At 42.4% G+C, this 24788-nt stretch overlaps 1 protein-coding gene across 3 annotated transcripts in view; it reads right to left on the minus strand.

The window, feature by feature from the left end:
• Positions 1–24788, minus strand: part of MCF2L (MCF.2 cell line derived transforming sequence like) — a 266086-nt gene that overhangs the window by 78597 nt on the left and 162701 nt on the right. For all 3 annotated transcript variants that reach the window (XM_034758135.1, XM_034758134.1, XM_034758136.1), the window contains exon 4: positions 24117–24231. In XM_034758135.1, coding sequence (XP_034614026.1) covers positions 24117–24231 — 115 coding nt within the window. The remainder of the gene's footprint in view (positions 1–24116; positions 24232–24788) is intronic.

Consider the following 24788-nt stretch of genomic DNA (forward strand, 5'->3'; position numbering starts at 1 on the left):
CTTCACTCCTCTGATGGTTAGAAACCTTTGCCTAATTTCAAACCTAAACTTGTTGGTGGCCAGTTTATAGCCATTTGTTCTGGGGTCCACGCTGGTGCTTAACTTTAATATCTCCTCTCCCTCTTTTATTTATCCCTCTGATGTATTTAGAGAGAGTAATCATATCTCCCCTCAGCCTTCTTTTGGTTAGATTAAACAAGCCAAGCTCTTTGAGTCTCCTCTCATAAAGGTAGGTTTTCCATTCCTCAGATCATCCTAGTAGCCCTTCTCTGCACCTGTTCCAGTTTGAATTCATCTTTCTTAAAAATAGGAGACCAGAATTGCACACAGTACTGCAGATAAGGTATCACCAGTGCCTTGTATAATGGTACTAACACTTCCCGTTTTCTAATGCAAATACTTCACCTGATGCATTCCAGGACCCTGTTAGCCTTTTTCATGTCCGCATCACATTGAGGGCTCATAATCCTCCTGTGATCAACTTATACACCCAGGTCTTTCTCCTCCTCTGTCACTTCCAACTGATAAGTCCCCAGCTTATAGCAAAAATTCTTGTTAGTCCCTAAATGCATGACCTTGCACTTTGCACTATTAAATTTCATTCCATTTCTATTACTCCAGTTTACAAGGTCATCCAGATCTTCTTGTATGGTATTCCAGTTCTTCTCTGTATTGGGAATACCTCCCAACTTTGTGTCATCTGCAAATTTTATTAGCACACGCCCACTTTTTGTGCCAAGATCAGGAATAAAAATGTTAAATAAGATTGGTCCGAAGGCTGATCCCTGAGGAACTCCACTAGTAACTTCCCTCCAGCCTGACAGTTCACCTTTCAGTATGACCTGTTAGAGTCTCCCCTTTAATCAGCTCCTTATCCACCTTTCAGTTCTCATATTAATCCCCACCTTCTCCAGTTTAACTAATAATTTCTCATGTGAAACTGTATCAAATGCTTTACTGACATCCTGGTAGATAAGATTACTGCATTTCTTTTGTCTAAAAAATTAGTTATCTTCTCAAAGAAAGATATTAGTAACTTTGTTACTACCTCTTGAATTGAAACAATTGAAACAACTAGAATTACTTTCAATCATTTAGGCTACTTACTTTTTACACTTTACCAAGCTTGGAACAGATCATTTAACTTTAGGAAACATCCTAACAGACCTTTCTTGTCTTAATCAGCTGTTAATCACTCGATTTATAAACAAAATGTTATGAGTCCTTGTGGCACCTTAGAGACTAACAAATTTATTTGGGCATAAGCTTTCGTGGGCTAAAACCCACTTCATCAGCCCATGAAAGCTTGTGCCTAAATAAATTTGTTAGTCTTTAAGGTGCCACAAGGACTCCTCATTTTTTTTGCTGATATAGGCTAACACAGCTACCACTCAAACAAAATTCTGACTCCCTGCCTCAGGGGCGCAAGCTGGGAGCAGTCTTCTGTCTCCTCTATTGCACATCAAGGCTGCCTGCCTGAGGCTTGCAGTTTGGGGAGGCAATGCCCCCACCCCCAAGGCCCCCCCCCCCCCGCAAAATCCACCAATGGATTTAACCTTGCTTAATGCAATTCCTGGCTTTGATGAGAATTGTAGGCTGGAGATTCCTGCTTACAAAAATATCACGAAAGAAGTGGACCGTACTTTGCCTGTGCTGCAGTTTTGGAACTCAGTGGAAGCAGAATCTCCCATCTCAGCGCTGTCTGACAATTCCAACAAACTCATGGATGCAGAGAGCTGTGTCTAAACACAGACAGGTGTTTTCAGAGCAGAGACAGGGAATGAAGAAAGAGTTTCAGGATGCTCCATGCTCACATTCAATTAGTGACATTTGAAACCAGCACTCCTCCCCCCCCACCCCCGCTGATTTTGTTAACTTGAGGACTTTACATGTTTATATTTTGCCATATTAAAATACATATTCATGATTTGTTACAATACCACGAAATTTAAGATTTAAATATCTGAAACCATGAAATTAAGGTTTTTAAAAATTGTTATGACTGAAATTTACGAAAATGGGCTGTGAATTTGGTAGGGCCATGCTTATGAGGTATCATCTGAAAACTAAACTTACTGATCATTAATATTCTTTCATCATATACTTATGTGTCATGATGGGTATTAAGAGTTATAGAGATATGCTGGAATGAGAACTAAAGTGTGTTCAAACCAGGTGTGTCGGGGGAGATGTTAAACAGGTGGGTCTTTCCTAAACAAAGACCCATCACACTAACAAGTGGGGAAGACGACAGCGTGGAGTCTACACCCCGCACGAAAGAGAAGCTTGTTCTGGGTTTTACTTTTCAGAAGAATCCATTTCAAAGGTTTACTGGTCCATAAAGATGGGATGGGAGTGGAGGGGAAGAACCTCAAGCGTTAAGCAGCTGAATCGACTGACTGTATACTACATTACTATATTAGAAAAATGTATGGAGTGAGGTCTTTTCTGAAAGCTAATGACACGCTGGTGATTAATAGAATTGTGAAATGTATTAAACACTACATGAGGAATTATGGATACTCACGGATATTAGGCTTTACCGTCTGCCCAGGCAGAAGGGAATGCCACAGCTATCTACCTGTCTATGTAAATTAAGCATGGTGGAATCAGAAACAATGCAAGCCCCATTTACACAGAAATCATGCAGGGGATGCAAAGCCCACAGGAAGGGAACAGCAGCATAAGATCATCCTACCTCTTGAAACAAAGTCATTGAACTCTGGGAGATACAAGCAAGGATAGCATCCACCTTTGACATCCATTACTAGACAGACACGAGAGGCCACAGTTTTTGCAAGCGGAGAAAGATGGGTCCTCAACCCAGGGTAGGGGGGTTGAAGTCCCTGGAACTGAATATAGGTGAGAAACCTGCTTAGATAAAGATCTTCAACTAAGAAGTCAAGGCAAGCCAATGCCTTGTACTTTTGTGGAAGGTCCTGACTCAGGAAAAGCCAGCCAGAGCTGGGAAGAAGAATGACTGATGAGAGAAACAATCTTGAACAAAGGATGTAGCTTGCTTAATTAAGGTTTAGACCTTTAGATGTTTGTTTTCACTATTTGTTTGTAAACTCTTCTAACTTTATTCCTTTTACTTGGCATCACTTAAACTAGGTCCTATTGTTAATACATTTGTTTTATTTTACTATAAACCAACTCAGTGCTGCATTTAAAGGGAAGGATGGATTCACCCCAGTCAGGTTAATAAGCTGTGATGTATTTTTGCATCTTTAGAATAACAAACAAACAAACCTTATAATATCTCTGAGCTGTCCAGGAGAGAGCTTGACACTTCAGGGCACATAGTTTGGGGGAAATTTGGAACTGCGGTGTGTGTTGGGATCACCCGGCTGGTTGTAACCAAGGCTGGTGGAAGCCAGAGTGGGGCTGCAGCCAGGCTGCTGGGGTCATAGCAGCTGGCCCAGAGCTGTCTAGCACACAGATGCTCAAGATGTGACCCGCATACTGGTAGGCTGTCTGTGAGCAGCCCAGGGTTGGGAGCTACAGCAGCAAAGCATTGTGAGGCACCCAGGGTTGCAGGAATTGAGGTGAAAACCCCTTAATGGTCTAGATTTACACCTCTGAACTTTGACAGTCTGTGACATAGGCGCCAACTCCATGGGTGCTCCGGGACTGGAGCACCCACGGGGAAAAATTAGTGGGTATTCTGCACCCACCAGCAGCCAGGCTCCCCGCCCTACCGCACCTCCTCCTCTTCTGAGCCTGCCATGTCCCTGCTCCTCTGCCTACCTCCCAGCGCTTGCCAACACCAAACAGCTGTAGCAAGCTCCAGGAGGAAGGGAGGAGGAGCAGGAAAGTGGTGTGCTCAGGGGAAGAGGTGGGGCCGGGGAAGGAGTCGGAATAGGGGCAGAGAAGGGACTTTGGGGAAAGGGTTGGAATAGGGGTGGACAGGGGAGGGGTAGGGGTGGAGTTGGGGCAGGGTGGAGTCAAGCACTCACAGGCGCCTGTAGAGTGTCTACTCACACTCACAGTAGACATCGGCGCCTATGGTCTGTGACAAATACTTATCAACCTTTCTCATAGAATATCAGGGTTGAAAGGGACCTCAGGAGGTCATCTAGTCCAACCCCCTGCTCAAAGTAGGGCCAATTCCCAACTAAATCATCCCAGCCAGGGCTTTGTCAAGCCTGACCTTAAAAACCTCTAAGGAAGGAGATTCCACCACCTCCCTAGGTAACCCATTCCAGTGCTTCACCACACTCCTAATGAAAAAGTTTTTCCTAATATCTGACCTAAACCTCCCCAACTGCAACTTGAGACCATTACTCCTTGTTCTGTCATCAGGTACCACTGAGAACAGTCTAGATCCATCCTCTTTGGAACCCCCTTTCAGGTAGTTGAAAGCAGCTATCAAATCCCCCCTCACTCTTCTCTTCTGCAGAAGAAACAACCCCAGTTCCCTCAGCCTCTCCTCAGAAGTCATGTGCTCCAGACCCCTAATCATTTTTGTTGCCCTCCGCTGGACTCTTTCCAATTTTTCCACATCCTTCTTGTAGTGTGGGGCCCAAAACTGGACACAGTACTCCAGATGAGGCCTCACCAATGTCGAATAGAGGGGAACGATCACGTCCCTCGATCTGCTGGCAATGCCCCTACTTATACAGCCCAGAATGCTGCTAGCCTTCTTGGCAACAAGGGCACACTGTTGACTCATATACAGCTTCTCGTCCACTGTAACCCCTAGGTCCTTTTCTGCAGAACTGCTTCCTAGCCATTCGGTCCCTAGTCTGTAACAGTGCATGGGATTCTTCCGTCCTAAGTGCAGGACTCTGCACTTGTCCTTGTTGAACCTCATCAGGTTTCTTTTGGTCCAATCCTCTAATTTGGATAGGTCCCTCTATATCCTGTCCCTACCCTCCAGCGTATCTATCACTCCTCCCAGTTTAGTGTCATCTGCAAGCTTGCTGAGAGTGCAGTCCACGCCATCCTCCAGATCATTAATGAAGGTATTGAACAAAACCGGCCCCAGGACCGACCCCTGGGGCACTCCACTTGAAACTGGCTGCCAACTAGACATGGAGCCGTTGATCACTACCCGTTGTGCCCGACGATCTAGCCAGCTTTCTATCCACCTTATAGTCCATTCATCCAGCCCATACTACTTTAACTTGCTGGCAAGAATACTGTGGGAGACCATATCAAAAGCTTTGCTAAAGTCAAGGAATAACACATCCACTGCTTTCCCCTCATCCACAGACCCAGTTATTTCCTCATAGAAGGCAATTAGGTTAGTCAGGCATGACCTGCCCTTGGTGAATCCATGCTGACTGTTCCTGATCACTTTCCTCTCCTCTAAGTGCTTCAGAATTGATTCCTTGAGGACCTGCTCCATGATTTTTCCAGGGACTGAGGTGAGGCTGACTGGCCTGTAGTTCCCCGGATCCTCCTCCTTCCCTTTTTTAAAGATGGGCACTACATTAGCCTTTTTCCAGTAATCTGGGACCTCCCCCGATCGCCATGAGTTTTCAAAGATAATGGCCAATGGCTCTGCAATCACATCCGCCAACTCCTTTAGCACCCTCGGATGCAGCGCATCCGGCCCCATGGACTTGTGCTCGTCCAGTTTTTCTAAATAGTCCTGAACCACTTCTTTCTCCATGGAGGGCTGGTCACCTTCTCCCCATACTGTGCTGCCCAGTGCAGCAGTCTGGGAGCTGACCTTGTTCGTGAAGACAGAGGCAAAAAAAATCATTGAGTACATTAGCTTTTTCCACATCCTCTGTTACTAGGTTGCCTCCCTCATTCAGTAAGGGGCCCACACTTTCCCTGACTTTCTTCTTGTTGCTAACATACCTGAAGAAACCCTTTTTATTACTCTTAACATCTCTTGCTAGCTGCAACTCCAAGTGTCATTTGGCCTTCCTGATTTCACTCCTGCATGCCTAAGCAATATTTTTATACTCCTCCCTGGTCATTTGTCCAATCTTCCACTTCTTGTTAGCTTCTTTTTTGTGTTTAAGGTCAGCAAGGATTTCACTGTTAAGCCAAGCTGGTCGCCTGCAATATTTACTGTTCTTTCTACACATTGGGATGGTTTTTTTCCTGTAAGTTAGAACTAGTTAGTGCCTATAAAGTGTTTTGAACAAGTAGACCACTATCCAAATGTGAGTTGATGATGATAATTAATCACTTCTTGGGTCTTAGATAATTTCAATTCTCTCTCATTGTCAGCTCAGAACTTTCTGCAGCACTTCTAGATCATCAACAAAGGAAGGGGGAAGAAGAAAAAATTAGCTCACATAGAATATGTCTACAACGAGCTGGGTGTGTGATTCCTAGCTTGAAAAGACATATCCCCACTAGCTCTGTAGAGTGTAGCCACAGCAGCAAAATGGTGTGAGGGTCCAGCTGCCCCTCCTACGTGCATAGCATCTCAGATGGGGCCATATGCAAGGCAGCTAAAGCTGCTGTTGCCTCTGCTATACTCTTTCTAGCACGCGAGCTCAGTCAGAGCTAAAACTATTATGTCTCCTCAAGCTAGGAAGTATAGGCCCAGCTCAAAGTGTAGATGTACCTACAACCACAGGTAGAGCATTACAGACGCTCCCTGGGTTATGCAAACCCGACTTATGCAAATCCGCACTTACGGAAAAAGTTCCATAAGAGTTTTTTTTGGGGGGTGTTTTCTTTTTCTTTTTGCATGTAATGTTTGGGAATACATTCCCAACTTATGCAAAGAGTTACGCAAGGCGTTCCGAAACGGAACGCTTGCGTAAGTCGGGGAGCATCCGTATTCAAGCCTAAAGCTGCCAATTGATGTGCATGCAGTGTTCCATCTAAAAATGATCTACAATGAACTTGTGGTAAAAGTGTATTTATGATCGTCACAACAGTTCTGGGGATCTGCTCCCCTTAAGTACTGGAGGAACTCCCATTAGAATAAATATACAGGAGAAAAAGGGGAGAAGAGATTCCAGTTTGTTAAAGAAATTTAAAACCATATCTTTCAGGGCATTGTATTTCCAATAGCGACCTCTAGTGGTTTGTGCTAAAAACTGAATACTGAGTAAAAAAAATTCCGTGACTACTCCTGGCAATAAATACTAAACTTCATCCATAACAACTAATGAACTAGCAGCCAACAGGGAAAGCATAATATCCACATAACTCAGAGCCAGTCATATTAAAAATCAAAGTTAAAAAACTAGTCTATTGGAGAAAATCAGTCTGAGTGAATAGTATTATGACAGCACAGCGTGCATGCTATAATTTCCTTTTTTCATGCTACACTAGAATCATGTACAAGTATCTGTATTTTTTAGAAATGTGCATTAAAAACATATGTCTTGGGGGCCTTATCTTTGTTTTGTTTTTGGTAGCTACGCCCTTCCCTTACTAGTCATGGATGAAGCAGCACAGAAAAAATCTGAACCTTGGCCTTCCTGTTTATCGAAAGGAAAGGGAACCTGTTTTAATGTTCTCATTGGTTCAGATAAGAAGTTACATCTACATTTTAAAATACTATTTCCTTCCTCCTTCTCCCTGCCCCTGCTGCTTCTCCCATTCCTAGATTCTATCTTGATTGCACCATTGATGAAAACGGTCATCTGCTCCCTTTGCTGTTGTGCTTGTTATTGGTCTCCTGCATTGTGAGCTCATGCCCCATGGGTACTTTTCAGAATCACACAAAGTATTCCAGGATCTCGTTGAATTAGGGATATCCTATGATTTGTATGGGTATAGTTCAGGAGTTCAAAGCACAGGTGTGAGCAGCATACAGGAACAGAGGAATTTTCATCAATATTGCATTGTATGTAGCATAAATAAGGATCAGGCTGTAATTTGCCTCAGTGGGAAGTGGGAATAGGGAGGTCATAGAACTGTGATTACATGGGAAGAAAGGAAGAACAATGTGACAAAACTGTTCTTGGGAAGGTGATCATGGGACAGACAGATAGGCCAGCTAAGTCTGGGGTTGTGTTGTGGCAGGACTGTTTAGAGGTCAGATATGGCAGAGGCAAGGAAAAATGAAAGCAAAACTTTGTAGGGACTGATTCAGATCTTTCAGACTCGTTTGAAATTTGTCCATCAGTATTCCATCCCTGGACATACCCAAGGTTAATTCTGAACCCCATCTAATTATTGTACCAGCCACAATAGCAGAAACAGCTTATTGTATTTGCCACCCCAGCAATAACATACAACTAGGACAGGCTATTATCAATGTTTTGCAGATCAGAAGACAAGGACAACTAAGGAGGAGGATGGCTATTCTTAATTCCTGTGGAGAGATCAAATTCTTTATTAAGCTGGGCAATAGGCACCCCTGGACTGCTCCACAACACAAATCGGTATCGATTGATTTTGACAATATCACTGTGTGATGCACTTCCACCCACCCACCTGGCTTAATTAGCCAAAGGAGTAGCATTGGTCTAGATCGAGAAAAAGTTTCTCATTGATTAAATATTATCCAACTGAATAAAGCAATGTACTCATACTGATGGCAACAACATTTAAGGGATATATTTTCAAAATAGCTGGGCAGCATTTTACGCACATGGTTTCCATGGATTGTACTAGGTATCACATGGTTAATACTCTTGCAGGCTGCTTTGAAACTTTATTCCTAAATGCCTGTAACTACTTAACATTGCATTTAATTTAGGTTTGATGGGTAATTTTACATTCAATGCCAGGTACTTACATCGTTTAAAAAGAAAGATTTTTGTCTTAGGGATGAGTTTGAACAAGAACCTTAATCATTGTCATCTCCTCCCCCTGTCCTCAGACCTGAACCTTATTCCACATCACATACTGCCTTCCTGTATTGCAATCTAACTGATAAATCCCTTATATCATTCATCAGCAACACACAACAGTGTACAGCCCCTGCCTACACCTCTGACCTGACCACCTCTTTTGCTTGTTCCCCTCGCTCCCTCTGCTCCACCAATAGTATCAGCATAAGTATCCTGCATGTCCATCTTTCACTGTCTCCCTGACATCTTCCATTTTGCTCTGTATTCGTGGAACCCCCTTTATCAACTTGTTTGCCAAACTACTTTCAAATCCCTCCTAAATATTCACGTTATTACCGATTAACTATAAGACAGCGGCATAAGATGCTTTCCCATCATATATGTAGGGATGGTTTCCATTTTCAAAAACTTACACTGGTGCCATGAAGTGGAGGATATAAAGCGAACATTACAAATAAAAGAACTAACATGACCAGGCATTTCCCTGACCACTCTGCTTGTATTGTGCATATTGATTCTCTTTCCACACTGTCTGGTTCTGTCTTTTGAGACCGCAAGCTTGCAAACATATATACGAGTGAATAGTTTCATTGTTTTCAATAGGACTTCTTACATGCGCAAATGTAAGCAAGTGTTTGCACAAACTAATAATAATAGCTATTAAAAAGAGAGTTCCTGCTTAACAGACCTTACATCTTTTAAAAAGATTACACACAAACTGTGGCTGTTTTTTGGTGGACTGAATCCTTTAAAAAGAAAGGAATTTAAAATGTTTCCATATTGTACATGCAAAATAGATACATTCGTCAGATCATAAATTAACTTCTGTCTTTGTCAGAACTATTCCAAGAACTGCAGTTTTTCTTTTTGAAGAGTAGACACAGACTTGTCTTAAGTACAGATGGTTGAAGCAGGACGTACTATCCTTGAGGGGCTACTTTCTGGATAACTCAAATATATAGGTCACCATAGCCAAAAGTGCTTCATGTTGGTTAAGCTTATGTAAACAGGAGCTGCAGAGAGCTGAAGCAACATTACGTTTAGAGCTGTTAATTCACAGACTTCATTTTTGTAATTATTGAAAGATGTCAAACTTGAAATGTTTACCACATTTTTGTTAGTCACGATCAGTCTGAAATTTAATCAATTTAAAAAAAATTACAAGTTGTTTCAAGTACTACAAATGTCCTTTAGTCCCCTGGCCATTTTTGTGCTTTTACAATTACATTATCTTTTTAAAAAAAATCATCTCTTGTTGTTTGTTTAGTTCATCGGTTCGACGTGCCATTTTCATGCTCTCTGTTTTTGTGGATTCTGGAGTGACTCTTAAGTCCAAAGCGTGACGCACATGCTTGTGAGCAGATCGGGCAGACAAAGTCATTGGTGAGCATCTTGGTAGCTCTATAGCTGTAGTATGACCCCTTTCCCTTGCAACTAACAATTGATTATTTCTGTCCTCTTCAAAAGCTTGGAAAGCTCTGAGTGTTGTGTGCTGCCATGCTGATCTATTTAACGCAGCCATCTCAAGATCACCCAGTTTTATTGCACCGGAGCATATGCTGTTCTTCATACTGTCCTTGTAGCGCTTTCTGGGGCGGCCTTGATTCCAGTGTCCTTGTGCCAATTCTCCATAGAACATTTTTCTGGGGAGTCAATATTCAGGCATCTTAACGTGTCGTCCAACCCAGCATAGTTGGGCTTTTATCAGCATGGTCTCGATGCTTGTGGCATTTGACTTTTACCAACCTGGAGGTTCTCCAATTTTGTCCTGAGAGCGGAGCCCCATAATGGCACACAGAGACCGCATATGGAAGGCCTTTGGCTGTTTGTATGGTGTCCAGGTCGCACAGCCATAGAGGAGAGATGTGAGCACAAAAGCATTGTAAAGTTTTATTTTTGTTGAGAGGGTTATGTTGTGGGATTTCAGGACTTTGCTATGTAGCTTTCCCAATGACTGAGAAGCTTTCTGTATCCTGTTTGAGATCTTTGTCAAGAGATCCATCATTGGAAATGTTGCTGCTGAGGTAGATAAAACTGCCAACTTGCTTTACCTGGATTCCACTAATGGCTACACTTGGTGATATGGCCAGAGTGGTGAAGATGATTGGTGCAACACCACAGTTTTTTGTGAGGCCAAACAATTTTGATGCTTCAGTGGAGCGATCTACCATCCTGTGTGTGTGCTAGGAGGGCACAATCATCCGCAAAGAGTACTTCTCTTAGTAGTAGTTTTGTTATGTTTGTTTTTGCTTTAAGCCTTGTAAGATTGAAGACTGAGCCGTCGTGTCTGTATCTGTAGCATGGTTGAGATCTTGAGTGAAGAGGTTAAACAGTACAGGGGCAAGGATACTGCCATGTTTGACTCCATTTGAAATGGGAAAGGAGTCAGTGATATCTCCATTAAAAAGTACCTGACCTTGCATCCCCTCATGAAATAAACAAATGATCTTTACCAGTTTTGTGGGCAACCAAGTTTCCTGAGGATCATCCATAATCCTTCTCTACTGACTGTATCAAATGCTTTTGTGAGATCAATGAAAACACTGAACAGATTCATGTTTGGTTCAATATATTTTCTTGTATTTGCCTGAAACTGAAAATCATGTCTGCACTGAGTCTCAGTAGATTAGCTTCAGAGACAGATGAAATCAGTCGGTTCAGGAGGACATGAGCAAAGATTTTTCCAGCAACAGATGGGAGAGATATCCCAATAGACAGGAGAGATATGTCCCTTGTAGATATGTAAAAGGCGCACATAAAATAAGGGATTACTGACTAATACATGGAAACAGTGAAATTGATTGTGCACAAACTACTGTCAAAATGCAAAGAGCAAGCCAACTGAAAATATATCTATATGTTTCTTTTCTCATCTTTCAATTATAATGATCTTAGGTGTTAGTTATAACAATAATAGGTACACAAATTTTCAGATGTAAGGGTGATCCTTTAAGTTGACACACCATGTCCTGGTTCCAGAGCTAGCTGCACTTCTGTCCTAAGATGTCAGGCCTGGTACCTTTATCTATCCTGGGGTGGAATTTAGCAATTCTCCTACTGTTAGACTGGGCCTAGGGCTACTGTACCCTGCGTATCAACCATTCTTAAGCTGCAGATTCAGCTTGAGTTCCAGCACCAACAGTTCTTTTCTTCAGGAGTGCGTGACCAGCAGTATACAGTGATCAGACTGCCTTCTTATCACCAAAGTTTATTTTATCAGTTGTAATAAGCATTAGAGAGAAAGGATTTTAGAAACAGTCTATCCACATCTATCGTACCTAAACTTTTACCATCACCTAATGGTAACTTAGGCAGACCTAACTTCTTCAATCCGCCCAGAGGGTCCTGTCTCAGTCTGGTTCCCACAAACAGCTGCTGCCCCTTTCAAACACTGCTACAGTTTTGTTCTTCAGTGTTCTCAGGCTTTGGCCCTTCTAGTCAAAACAGGAGTCTGAGCCGAGTCCTCAACGCCAATGGTTCTGGCATTGTCCCTTAACAACTCTCAGTATTTGCAAGGGGTGGCTATCTAGAGTCATTCTTTTCCCTTCTGCTTGTTTACCCAGACAAACTCTTATGTCAAATCAATACAATGTTTGGGTCCCACCCTGAGACCTCTTCCACTCGGTTCCCCAAGAACTCAGTTCAACTCATCTCACCACTTAGGTTCCTTTATTTGGCATACAGCAAAGCTACATTGAGTTGATCAGACTCAAGTGTAGGGAGTGGGTATAGGATGTACCAAAAGTTACAAAACAAACTTTCTTTATATACATTTCTTAGTTACATTGCACTTACTATACATTGCATTACTCATTTTGGGATTGGCTTGGTACTTCTGTAGGAACCAATCCCTGTACAGCATGCTCTGCCCACATACTGCCCACAAACGACTTACTCTTTAACTAATCTTTAGGTTCCCAACTTATCTTATCCACTTATCTTGTCCATTGCAAATGGTTCCCTGCGTGTTTCCGCTTATCTTAGCTAGTACAGACATTCTGTCTCCAGCCTGCAGAACTATTTTCCTTCTTAATTCTGTCTCCCAAGAAATGAGGCCTCACCCATGTCCAATTACTCATGCCAAGCCAGGCCTACATGCCACTGCTTTTGTTTTTCTTTTCTATATTAGCATGTGTTTATTTGCATTATATTTCTGTCTTTTTGTGTTCTTTTAAGTTCATTACAGAGCAACACATTTCCAAGACCACAGTAGTTGTAATTATTTGAACTACCATTAATACTAGGCTTAAAGTATGAACTGGGGGTGCAAGCTCACCCTCTATGGTACAGTCTACCAGGGTATAAATCTACAATATAAGATGGCTCTGCCTTTAAAGCATCCTTCTGTAATTTTAACTTGGCTTTTATTTTAATTACATTATTTAAAAAACTGGTACAAAATATAAAGTATTTATTTATTACCACAGGAAATTTAGATTAACAAAACATAGACCAATTAAAATAACACTCCTTGGGTTCATGCCAGGAGTGGTCCTCTTCAGCTACCACACTACACTTACCACCACCATAGGCAGTTTTTTATTTTACCAGTGTCCCAGCATCGCAACTGGACTGTGCAATTTAGAGACTGTTCCCCCCACAGTGAACTCAAGTGCTGGCGACTGCCTGTAAGACGTTACACCTGCACATGTAAGTGTTCCCCAGGTACAAACAGCAGTGCACATCTGGGGCTTTCCAGACTTTGCCTTGTCTTGCATCAGTATTTGAGGGGGGAAAAACAAACTTCTTCTATGCCATATGGGTTGTAGTGCTTTGCAGCACTTTCACAGGTAACACTTTGAACAAGGTGGTTGTGGTGATTGTTGTGGGTTTTGTGGCCCCTCCCCACAAACTTGATGCTATTTGACCCTTGTTAATTTTCTTACCCTACACCAACTGGCATTACTCTCCTGTACCAAATTATTAACTGTACTGTGGAGATAAAAGAGAGCAAGAAAACAACCCAATAAGTAGGCCAGCAAACAGAATTCATGAATTAGAGAGCAGCTCCAAATCTGTCACACCCCTTAAATGCTACTGTAAAAATGAGTGATAGTCTTCAAAAGTATATCCATAAAAACAATGATACTATAACGTTCTTTAGCAATATTTTTCCTGCCCCCAAATGGAGAACACCCTGTACATTAAAGGGCTCTAATTCAGCTGGAAAGTTGTGATTTTCTGGGACTAACCTGTTTAGGATTAAGATTGGCATACCATGAAAAGAAGTGTGTGTGTGGGGGAACGAACAAACAAAAAAACCCAACCTCGTTAACCCTGTCAGAGGGATCCGTGAAACTTCTTAGTGTAAGTGGGGGAATGGTCCTGCTATTGGGGGAAACTTTTCTGGCTTATAAATGACTCAGGTGAAATGGGCTAGCAAAAGGATCTGAGTCCTCACTCCCACTTCCTTTACCGAGAGGCCTGCCTCAAGAGCTCCCCTTCCACTCTCTTGTGTGGCAGAGTCCTCGTAACCCCAACAAGGCTGGGCCCAGGATTCCTGGGGGGTTCAAACCCCAACCTTGTTGTGGTCACTTAGGACAGGGACTAGGGTGCCCCCACTCCAGGGTGCTCTCTCTGCACTGGACGCTGCTGTGACCCACTGATCACTGCATATATTTCAGGTAAATACACTTGAATAAACAGCAACCAATTAAAAAAAAATAAGGAAAAAATGAGAAAGGTTAAAGGAAAATATGTAACCCCACTCTGTGGCACGGGGACATCACAACCAGCCGTTTCCGGAATGTCCATTCCAGGCAATTCCAGCTCACACGTAGGCCAGGACCCTCCCCCTCCCCAGCCTCCTGACTCCCTCATTAGCCTGCCCACTGACCTGGAGCACTGGCTCCCCATTACTTCTGGGGACCGTCAGTCTTAAGATCCTGATTTCCCATCAACCCTTCCCCTTTCTTTTTGGTACTGGGAGTTACCCAACCAAAAAGCTCCCACTGAGTTTTAGTAAGGGGCCAACAGTCCCTTTACATTAGTAATGAGTAGTCCTATTCTGCTTCTCTTCTGCTGGAGCTGCTCAGGTTGTAGCATTTATTATAGTTCCAGAGCTGTGAGGAACTCACTATGCTTGTTTCTCTTATGTTTCTGAATTTTAAGAAATGCCTGCATTTATGGGGTTAGATTCAGCATGGGGCTGCTTCATTGGTGCACCACACTCCTTACAAAGTCTGATTTACAATACAGAATGTTTACTAAAGGCAAGGAGTTGGCTTGGACATCCAGCTGTCTTTACACAGCAAAGAGTATCAAAACAATAAAGCTGAAGCACAGGATCTTCAAGCCGAACATACAGGATGTTAGGGAATTCTTTGAGATTACTCCTAGGTGTGGCAAAATAAACAATCGTAACAGCAACTGTTCAGGGATCAAGTACTGTTCCTACTGAAATGTACAGCCAGGAGTTTTAGGGAGAATTTCTATACCTATCTTTTCTTAAAAAGTCTAGAAACCAAAGAGATTTAAAACCAATTACCATCTTATTTGAATTTTACACGAACAAAAAAGTTTGTTTATGGAGACACTAACTAATAGTTTAGATTGAAAATGTGACAATTTAAAAAAAAAAAGAGTCATAGGCAAGTAATATCAACCAAATTCTAAATCCCTATTTTCATTCAGATTTTACATTCCTAGTTTTTTAATTAAAAAAAAAAACCACAAATCTGGGAATGTGACTTGTGTGGCACCCACATCAAACAAATGAAACAAACAAAACAAGAAACAAAAACTAGAAATATTTACATCTATCCAGTAATCAGTGCTGCCAGTGACTCCAAAAGACAAAGTTATGTTAAATTTTAAAAACAGAGGAGGAAAAATAGCCAATCAACCTGTGTCAAATGGAAAAGGACAAGAATAAGAAGGGGAAAACATTTGTTAAATTCTTGAGTGATTCAAACAAGAGCAATAATGGTGGTTGACAGAGTTCCTGTACCATGTCTGATATTTTTAATAATTAACTTTCATCATTTTACAATGCTCACTTTTCCCTTTGTTTTCAACGGGTGAAAAAAATTTACCTGTGGGCAGTGGGCCTTTACAAGAGCCATGCACTGCTTAAATCCCTCTTAAACCCTGAGGATATAAAAATGGGATTTAATTAATACATAGGTTTTGACTGCACAGAAGTGAATTTCACCCACTCAAACCAAGCTCAAAACAATTCCAAACCTAGTTAAACCGAGACATTCTCTAAGTCAGTGGTTCTCAACCAGGGATATGTGTACCCTTGAGGGTACAAGGAGGTCTTCTGGGAGTACATCAACTCATCTAGATATTCGCCTAGTTTTATAAAAGACTACATACAAAGTACTAGTGAAGTCAGTTCTAACTAAAATTTCAGACATATGACTTGTTTATACTGCTCTATATACTATACACTGAAATGTAAGTACAATGTTAATATTCCAATTGATTTATAATTATATGGTAAAAATGAGAAAGTAAGCAATTTTTTCAGTAATAGTGTGGCTGTGACACTTCTGTATTTTTTGTGTCTGATTTTGTAAGAAAGTAGTTTTTAAGTGAGGTGAAACTTGGGGGTACACAAGACAAATCAGACTCCTGAAAGGGGTACAGGAGTCTGGAAAGGTTGAGAGCCATTGCTCTAAGTAATGTTTGCCAAAATGTCATCACATCTGAACCACTGGCACATGGATGGTACAAAACCTTTTCAATTGTATTCAGCTTTATGACTGAATGCAATCATTTGAAACAAATTTCAAAATTGATTATTTTCTCTTTCATAAGAGCATATGGTATTTCCAACAGCTCAGCAGCTGTGCCACGTGAAAGGAATAGTATACAAAGCACAATAGATTTAACTGGAAGCCCTGGAACATTCTAGCCAATGACTCTGGGAAAGGGATTGTGAGTGTAACAGAACAATGTAGGTTCTGCATCTTTACCTTGGGTTGTAAACCGATGGAGAGGAGTGAGTGCAGCCAAAACATAGCAGAAGGAAGCGGACACTGAAGCTACAAAATTGTTGCATATTGCATCAACTTGAGCTGTTAGGCGGTGTGCTTTTTGGCGTCTTTGACTCACTGTACAGCAATGTACATCTGTGGTGCTAAATAAAATGATAATCAATAATAAAGCAGGGATTCCCTGAAGTTTGGGAGAACTGCAGTAACAGAACCTCAGAACCCATGAGATGCAAAAGATCTAATGCAGGGTTGTTCCCTAATTTCTGGTTTAAAAATGTCAAACAATGGAGGTTCCTGGAACTCAAGAGAGCTTCTTAGAATAAAGAGAGGAGTTCTAGAGTTAAAGCAGTTGGGACCCAGGGACAATGACATTCTCCCAAATTGGAGACCAAAAGGGATGGTCTACAAGAAAGTAAAGAGCAGAACGTACCAAGTTAACATACAAGTTTGTGCAAATGAGGCAAAAATGAAGAGCAAGTTGTTACTTAACCTTAATTAGCTTTTGAAACTAAGTTTGGTAGCTGGAATTTTTTTTAAAAAAATAGCTATCATTTTTTAAAAAATAGCTGCTCAGGGACTAAACTGACACTAGCCCACATCTGGAGGAGAAGGGATCCAAGAACTGCACCTCATGGTAACCGCAAAGGACATAGTCCTGGCTGCCAAGTTGGCAGTATCCAAAACCACTTGGAGAGAGGTCCTGGCTATGTTCTTACCCTCTTCCAAGAGGGTCACAAATTCCTAAGAACATAAGAACGGCCATACTGGGTCAGCCCAAAGGTCCATCTAGCCCAGTATCCTGTCTTTCAACAGTGGCCAATGCCAGGTGCCCCAGACGGAATGAACAGAACACGTAATCATCAAGTTATCCATCCCCTTGACTCTTGGGGCAGTGAGTCTCTGAATTTAGTCAAGGAGTCCCATAAACTAAAATCCAATGTTCCCAGCAAAGCTTGCTCATTGGAGATATGTAGTTGAAGCCTACCCATCAAATAAACCTTTCTTCTGAAAAGATCTAATCTCTTTGCATCTTTTTGTTTTGGGGTAGTGCTCGACTGGCTCTGCCTGTCCCTTTCATTAGCTGCAGATACCACCAGAGGGGGTGTGAGTACAGGTATGTGAACCCGCTTGCCAGCATATACTACTACTTCTCTGCCCTATTTGAGATGGGGAGTAGAGAAGAAGTTTGCCACAGGGCCTTGACTGGTCCCATCACCGCCTTATTGATGAGCAGAGCCATCTTGGATGGAGCTGCTGCAGCCAGGATATCAACAAGGCTGTGCAATGCCTCTTTGAGCTCCTGAATTTCCAGGCTCAGGTTCACAGCAACCCACTTCAGAAGGTCCTGATAGGCCCTGAAATTATCCTGTGGAAGCAAGCTACTGGGACCCATGATGGCCTCGTCTAGGGAGGAGGAGGAGGCGGCTTCCAGAGGGGATCCTGTCTCTTCCTCAACTACATTCTGGAGATGGTTCTGGTGGACATTGGTACTGGGGTCGGTACCAGAGTCAGGGTCAGGTCCCAAGCAGCTCAAACCCGAACGTCTACACTGCAATGGAACAGCTCCTTAGTCCAGCCCTGTGAGCCCAAGTCAGCTGGCACAGGCCAGCTGTGGGTAGAGTGACCAGATAGCAAGTGTAAAAAATTGGGACAGGGGGTGGAGGGTAATAGGAGCCTATATAAGAAAAAGCCCCAAAAATTGGGACTGTCCCTATAAAATCAGGACATCTGGTCACCCTAGCTGTGGGTTTTTTAATCGCAGTGTAGACATATCCTAAGAGTACCCAAGGGTGCCTGTACCACTTCAAGATATTGATGCTTGACATTGGACAATGCGAACCGGGGTCCTCTGGCATTCACCCACTTATTAATTATGAACTATCGCTGTCCTGTACTACCTCATCTTCCTCTCAATAGCTCAGCAGCAGCTATGATCACAGCACCCACCCAGTAAAGAGATGGAACAGCAAGAAACAGTCTTCTCTGCTTTCTCCACCAGACCAGGAGAGTAGCCCTGGAGGGAATTATTTTTAAGCCCCATGAATATTTCTAACTGGTATAAGATTAAGGTCAGGTTTACATTACAGTCTTATGTCTGTATAACCATGTCATTCAGGGGTGTGAAAAATCCACACTCCTGAGCTATGTAGTTATACTGACTTAACCCACTTTGTTGACAGCGCTATACCGATGGGAGGAGTTCTCCTGTCAACATAGCTATCGCCTCTCGGGGAGGTGGATTCACTATGCTGATGGCAGAAGCTCTTCCGTCGGTAGAGGAGTGTCTTCACTAAAGCGCTACAGTGACGCAACTGTATCAGTGCATCTGCGCCGCTGTCATGCTGTATGTGAAGACAAGCCTGTAGGGTCATTGCTCTGTACTGATTCCCAGTTTGTTCAAGGTACTTTAACAACATCTCAGTAAGGTAACATTATTAACATTAAGCCTAACTCCTGCAAACACTTAAGCATGTGCATAACTTTACTAAAATGACAGTGCCATTGATTTCAAATGGAACCAACTCCCGTGACTAAAGTTATTAATGTGTATAAGTGTTTGCAGTGTCAGGACCTTAGTTTTTAAATATTTTTGTTAGGCTGCAGCTCCCTAGTAAGTTACATACTGCCATGCATTGTAGCTTAGGTTGCTACTCCTGCATTGTTGCTTGAATTATTGTTGCTGGGGGATTACACCACTGTAAAAACTTTTAAAAAGCAACTTGAGGTGGCTTGATTAAACTTTAATTTTCTTTATAAGCAAAGCAAAGCAACACAAAAACATGAAACTCCACCCTTTACATAAGGTAAAATCCTAATGTATTCAGTATCATTGGTCAAAAATATCAGTAGCTGCTACGGAGACAATGGTTTTAAAGGTCTTCTTTTAACAGTCCTCAGGGCAAAGTAATCATTAAAAACAGTTTGCTTTTAAAACAAGTTTTATATTTTAAAAGGTAAACTCACCTGAGGTCCCTTCCATGGAGTCAGGGTCTTGGATACTGGCTTGGGAGGGTACTTCAGTCAGGGTGAGAAAAAGATCCTGGCTGTTGGGGAGAACGGAGTGCTGTGTGCTCTCTGCAAGCTCATCCTCCTCCTCCTCCTCTCCCCCATCGGCAGAATCCTCAGGTGTAGCTGATGAGACTATCCCCGACCCGGAATCCACGATCACAGGTGGGGTAGTGGTGGCGGCCCCCCCTAGAATTGCATGCAGCTCGGCGTAGAAGCGGCATGTCCGCAGCTCTGACCCAGAGCGACCGTTTGCCTCCTTTGTTTTTTGATAGGCTTGTCTGAGCTCCTTGACTTTCACGTGGCACTGATCTGAGTCCCTATTGTGGCCTCTCTCCATCATGCCCTTGGAGATTTTTTCAAAAGTTTTGGCATTTCGTCTTTTAGAACGAAGTTCTGCTAGCACTGAATCCTCTCCCCATACAGCGATCAGATCCAGTACCTCCCTCACGGTCCATGCTGGTGCTCTTTTTCGATTATCGGCCTGCATGGTTACCTGTGCTGATGAGCTATCTGTGGTCACCTGTGCTCTCCACGCTGGGCAAACAGGAAATGAAATTCAAATGTTCGCGGGGCTTTTCCTGTCTACCTGGCCAGTGCATCCGAGTTTAGATTGCTGTCCAGAGCGGTCACAATGATGCACTGTGGGATAGCTCCCGGAGGCCAATACCATCGAATTGCGGCCACACTATCCCTAATTCGAAATGTTAAAATCGATTTTGGCGCTACTCCACTCGTCGGGGTGGAGTACAGAAATAGATTTAAAGGGCCCTTTATTTCGAAATAAATGGCGTCGTCGTGTGGACGGTTGCAGGGTAAATTCGAATTAACGCTGATAAAACCGAATTAAAGTCGTAGTGTAGACCAGGCCACAGATACATACCCTGCATCTCATCAAAACAGGAACAGTAAAGGGATTAGCTACCAATCATTCATAGTCTACACTCTGCAGCAGTGGTTCTCAACCTTTCCAGACTGCTGTACCCATTTCAGGAGTCTGATTTGTCTTGCATACTCCCAAGTTTCACCTCACTTAAAAACTACTTGCTTACAAAATCAGACCTAAAAATACAACAGTGTCACAGCCACACTATTACTGACAAATTGCTTACGTTCTCATTTTGTGTGTATGAAATTTTAGTTTGTACTGACTTTGCTAATGCTTTTTATGTAACCTGCTATAAAACTAGGCAAATATCAGGATGAATTGATGTATCTCCTGGAAGACCTCTGTGTACCCCCCAGGGGTAACGTACTGCTGGTTGAAAACCACTGCTCTACAGCACTCATCCTTAATCCGTGAGTTGCACTGCTAGAGCAATAAGAATTAAATGTATATGGTTGATAAAACTGGTCACAAAAGAGCTTTGTATTTAACATTTACAAAGATTACAACACACGTTAGATGATGCTCTCAAGAGGATTTTGTTCACTGTATTACATCGTCGTATCTATAAAATATTAATACACTTTGTAATTCCAACCATATCCACTTGAGGGAGTTGCATTGCATTAAATAAAATACTCAATGTAGTTTGTTTAGTTTTTAAAAATTAAGAAAATATTTCAAACTGCTAAGGGATTGAGGACCTCCCCCCAATCCATTTCCTTTGTTAGCTTGCAATATCTATACATATAAATCTTTACACATGGCATCATGCAGGTTCACTCATCTGCACCATTCCCTTCCCTTGGAGGCCCAGGTTTGTATCCACTATTTGGGGAGGCAGGACTTGTGGGTTGTGATGGAAAGGACTGTCATGGACAGCGCCCTAGTAAAGCTCCTTCTAGCTGGGCACTCTCCAAATCCAGTGGGCTTTAAGCCTCCAGAGTCTCAACAGAGTTCAGGCACTGCCCCAAGCTTGGAGTCTCTAGGCACATGTTCAGGGTGCAGACCCTCTGTCTAGCACCCCCTTCCCTAAGAGCTGGGACCCATGGTCCAACAGTCTGGCCCCTGGGAGTAGTGCTGCCCTCCCCGCCATTAGACTTCCAGTAGCTTAATTACACACTCTTTCAGAACTCCAGTTGTGTGGGCACACTGGCTTTAGACAGGTTTCAGAGTAGCAGCTGTGTTAGTCTGTATCCGCAAAAAGAACAGGAATACTTGTGGCACCTTAGAGACGAACAAATTTATTTGAGCATAAGCTTTCATGGGCTTTAGAGTTTACCTCCATGGGGGTATGTGGTCGGTTTTACATGTGCATGCGCACGCACACACTTCGCATAGGATCCTAACACACCATTGTTCTTTACTTACTAACACAAGATATGCACAGAATAGTAAACCCTACATGCATTTCCCTGCCTCCATTTCCTCACCACTATGGAGCACTCTTTGGGATGGGGACAGGGACATCCAGGATTGATTCTCCTGCAGTACATGGTTTGTCTTTTAACCTAGGAAGTGCCCCTCTCTCTCACTCTCTCCAAGTCAGCTTGCTTTGACCTTGGTTGATCTCACAGCTCAATCAAGTCCCTTCCCACTATGAAAGCATGCCCAACTATTCCCCTCTCATGCCGGTCTCTTCCCCAAGCTTCCCGTTCCTCCAAAAAGCCTTCTTCCTGGTTTCCCTGTGAGTCCTTCTTAATTCCCTGCTTTGTTCCTAAAATCTCCATCCTGTTTAGGAATTTTCCATTCTCCTCATATCACCAGCCCCCTGCAGAGAGACTTGGTCAGACTGATTTCTCAACTCTGGCAACCTACTTATAGCCTACCCATAGTTTGGTATACAGCAGAGTCATCAAGTACAGCTCAGACCACTGCCAGTAACACTGGTGTGTAGAACAGACCACCACTGTTATGGTGTCTCTTTACAGAGTAGCAAGCAAGGTATGAAAAAAGGTGAGACTAAAGCTAAACAACAATAATATGCAAAAGAAAAAACAAATGTTTCTTTAAAAAGAGTACAAGGTAAATAAAACAGTTTATATGGAGGCCACCTACCACCAACAGTTATTTCAAATATAGTCTAGTAGCTGCACCTATGCAATTTACTTTGGTCTCCCCTGCTCTGATACCTCTATTATTGTGATGCAAAGGGGAAAAAACACTGCTTAAGGGACAGTGCTAGATAATCATGTTTTTATAAGTGAGCCGTTTCTAACTCAGAGAGCTATGTATAGTATAATTACATTTCTCCTACATTGTTGTAATAATGCAACAAAACAACACACCTTGGGGTATTGCAGTACGTTGACCAAATATGTGTAGTGCATTCTACCCTATTATTTATTGTTATTTATGATTTGTATTATTGTAGTGCCTAGGGACATTTGTCATAGACCATGACCCCATTGTGTTATGTGCTTTGCAAACACAGAACAAAAAGATGGCCTCTGCCTGAAGAGGTTTACAATCTAAGTGTAAGACAAAAGAAGACAGATGGACATAGACAGATGGGGGAGCACAAGTCAACAATAAAGACAATGTTGGTCAACATGATAGGCAGTAGTCTCTGCATACAAAGAACCTAGCCATTATTAAGATACCTTAGGCTGATCAAGTAAAAAGTCAAATCCTACATCTGACCCTTGCAAAACCAATGGTTGAGAATAGGGGGATATATTTAGCAACAAAGAAGATTTTGAAATTTAAAAGAAATAAAATAAAATAAAATGTGTCTCTCTCATTCTGGAGGTCAGAAAAATTGGAATCATCCTGATTCCACAATAAGCTTACAATAAAACATGATTTCTGTGTACTGGCCCATTGGATTAATAAAATGCACCACACTGCTAGGTAAGAGAACCATGGTAAATTGCTAGGCCAGTTTTCATGCACCACAACCAGAAGGAGATGAAAGTGCTGCAGAGAAAGTGGGCTCAGCTGCTGGGGGAAAAGAGAATACACATATTGATCAGTAGAAGAAGGTGTGAATCACTAAATAGTATTCTCACGTTCTGTGTGGTGTCCTGCCCACTCAGCGTTTCCTTGGCTGGAAGGCTGCTGTTCCATTGTGGGGTCTCAACAAGGTAACAGGGTGTAAAATAGTGACTGGGGAAACAGGGAATCCTCAAAAGTCCCGAAGGGAGAGACACCGAATAACACCGGCTTTTCCAAGTTTGGTTTTGTTAACAAGAATGAGATGTCGCCCCAAGCATGTGTACATTTTTAAATTAAATAGTGAATGCAGTGAAACAATAGGACCCAGCCAATTCTTTTCACAGAATAGAGGGGCATAGCTCAAAAACTGCATTTGCTTGCAGCAGAGAATTATCTTCTCTGATTGTGCCGGTGAAGTATAAATACTCTCTCTTAATTCTCGTTTCGAGCTATCTTACCAATAAAAACTCTTAATGACTATAATCCATCATAAGAAAAATGGTATTGTTCCTTTTCTCCACTTACTTGGTCACAGAACTTTGCAACCTGTGTGACATAGGTGTTTGAATGTAAACATATTTGATAACCATTGCTGTTTTCTCTGGCACAACAAGCACCTACCTTGGAATGCTAGTTAGATATGTCAGGACATTCTGAAACTCTTTCTCTGGGATCTCGCTGAAAGCTGGGTAGTCTGGGAATGTGATAACAGGGCAACCGTCTTCTCCTCTGCCACCTAAAAATCACAAGCAAAAGTGTCGATATGTAATTAATCACCTTATGTAGTTAATATTTCCTGGCAAACCAATTATTGTAATAATTTTTAAAAAATAATTTTTATGTAGTCCTCAGAAATGGGGATGGTATCAGAGGGGTAGCCGTGTTAGTCTGAATCTGTAAAAAGCAACAGAGGGTCCTGTGGCACCTTTGAGACTAACAGAAGTATTGGGAGCATAAGCTTTCGTGGGTAAGAGCCTCACTTCTTCAGATGCAAGAAGTGAGGTTCTTACCCACGAAAGCTTATGCTCCCAATACTTCTGTTAGTCTCAAAGGTGCCACAGGACCCTCTGTTGCTTTTTACAGAAATGGGGATGTTTACTCTGAGTAATCTAGTTTTCAAGTACAATTTAGGAAATATGATCCACCATATCCAGTACTTCCAACGTGTGTGTGTGTGTGTGTGTGTGTGTGTGTGTGTGTGTTAGCTAAATAAAAGGTAAAGTGTCTTTGTTCCCATTGTGAACTGGTTTTAACACCGGACGGCTCTGCGCCTTGCATACAATTTACTTTACT

Source organism: Trachemys scripta, chromosome 1 (assembly GCF_013100865.1).
Source record: "Trachemys scripta elegans isolate TJP31775 chromosome 1, CAS_Tse_1.0, whole genome shotgun sequence".
Classification (NCBI taxonomy): Eukaryota; Metazoa; Chordata; order Testudines; family Emydidae; genus Trachemys; species Trachemys scripta.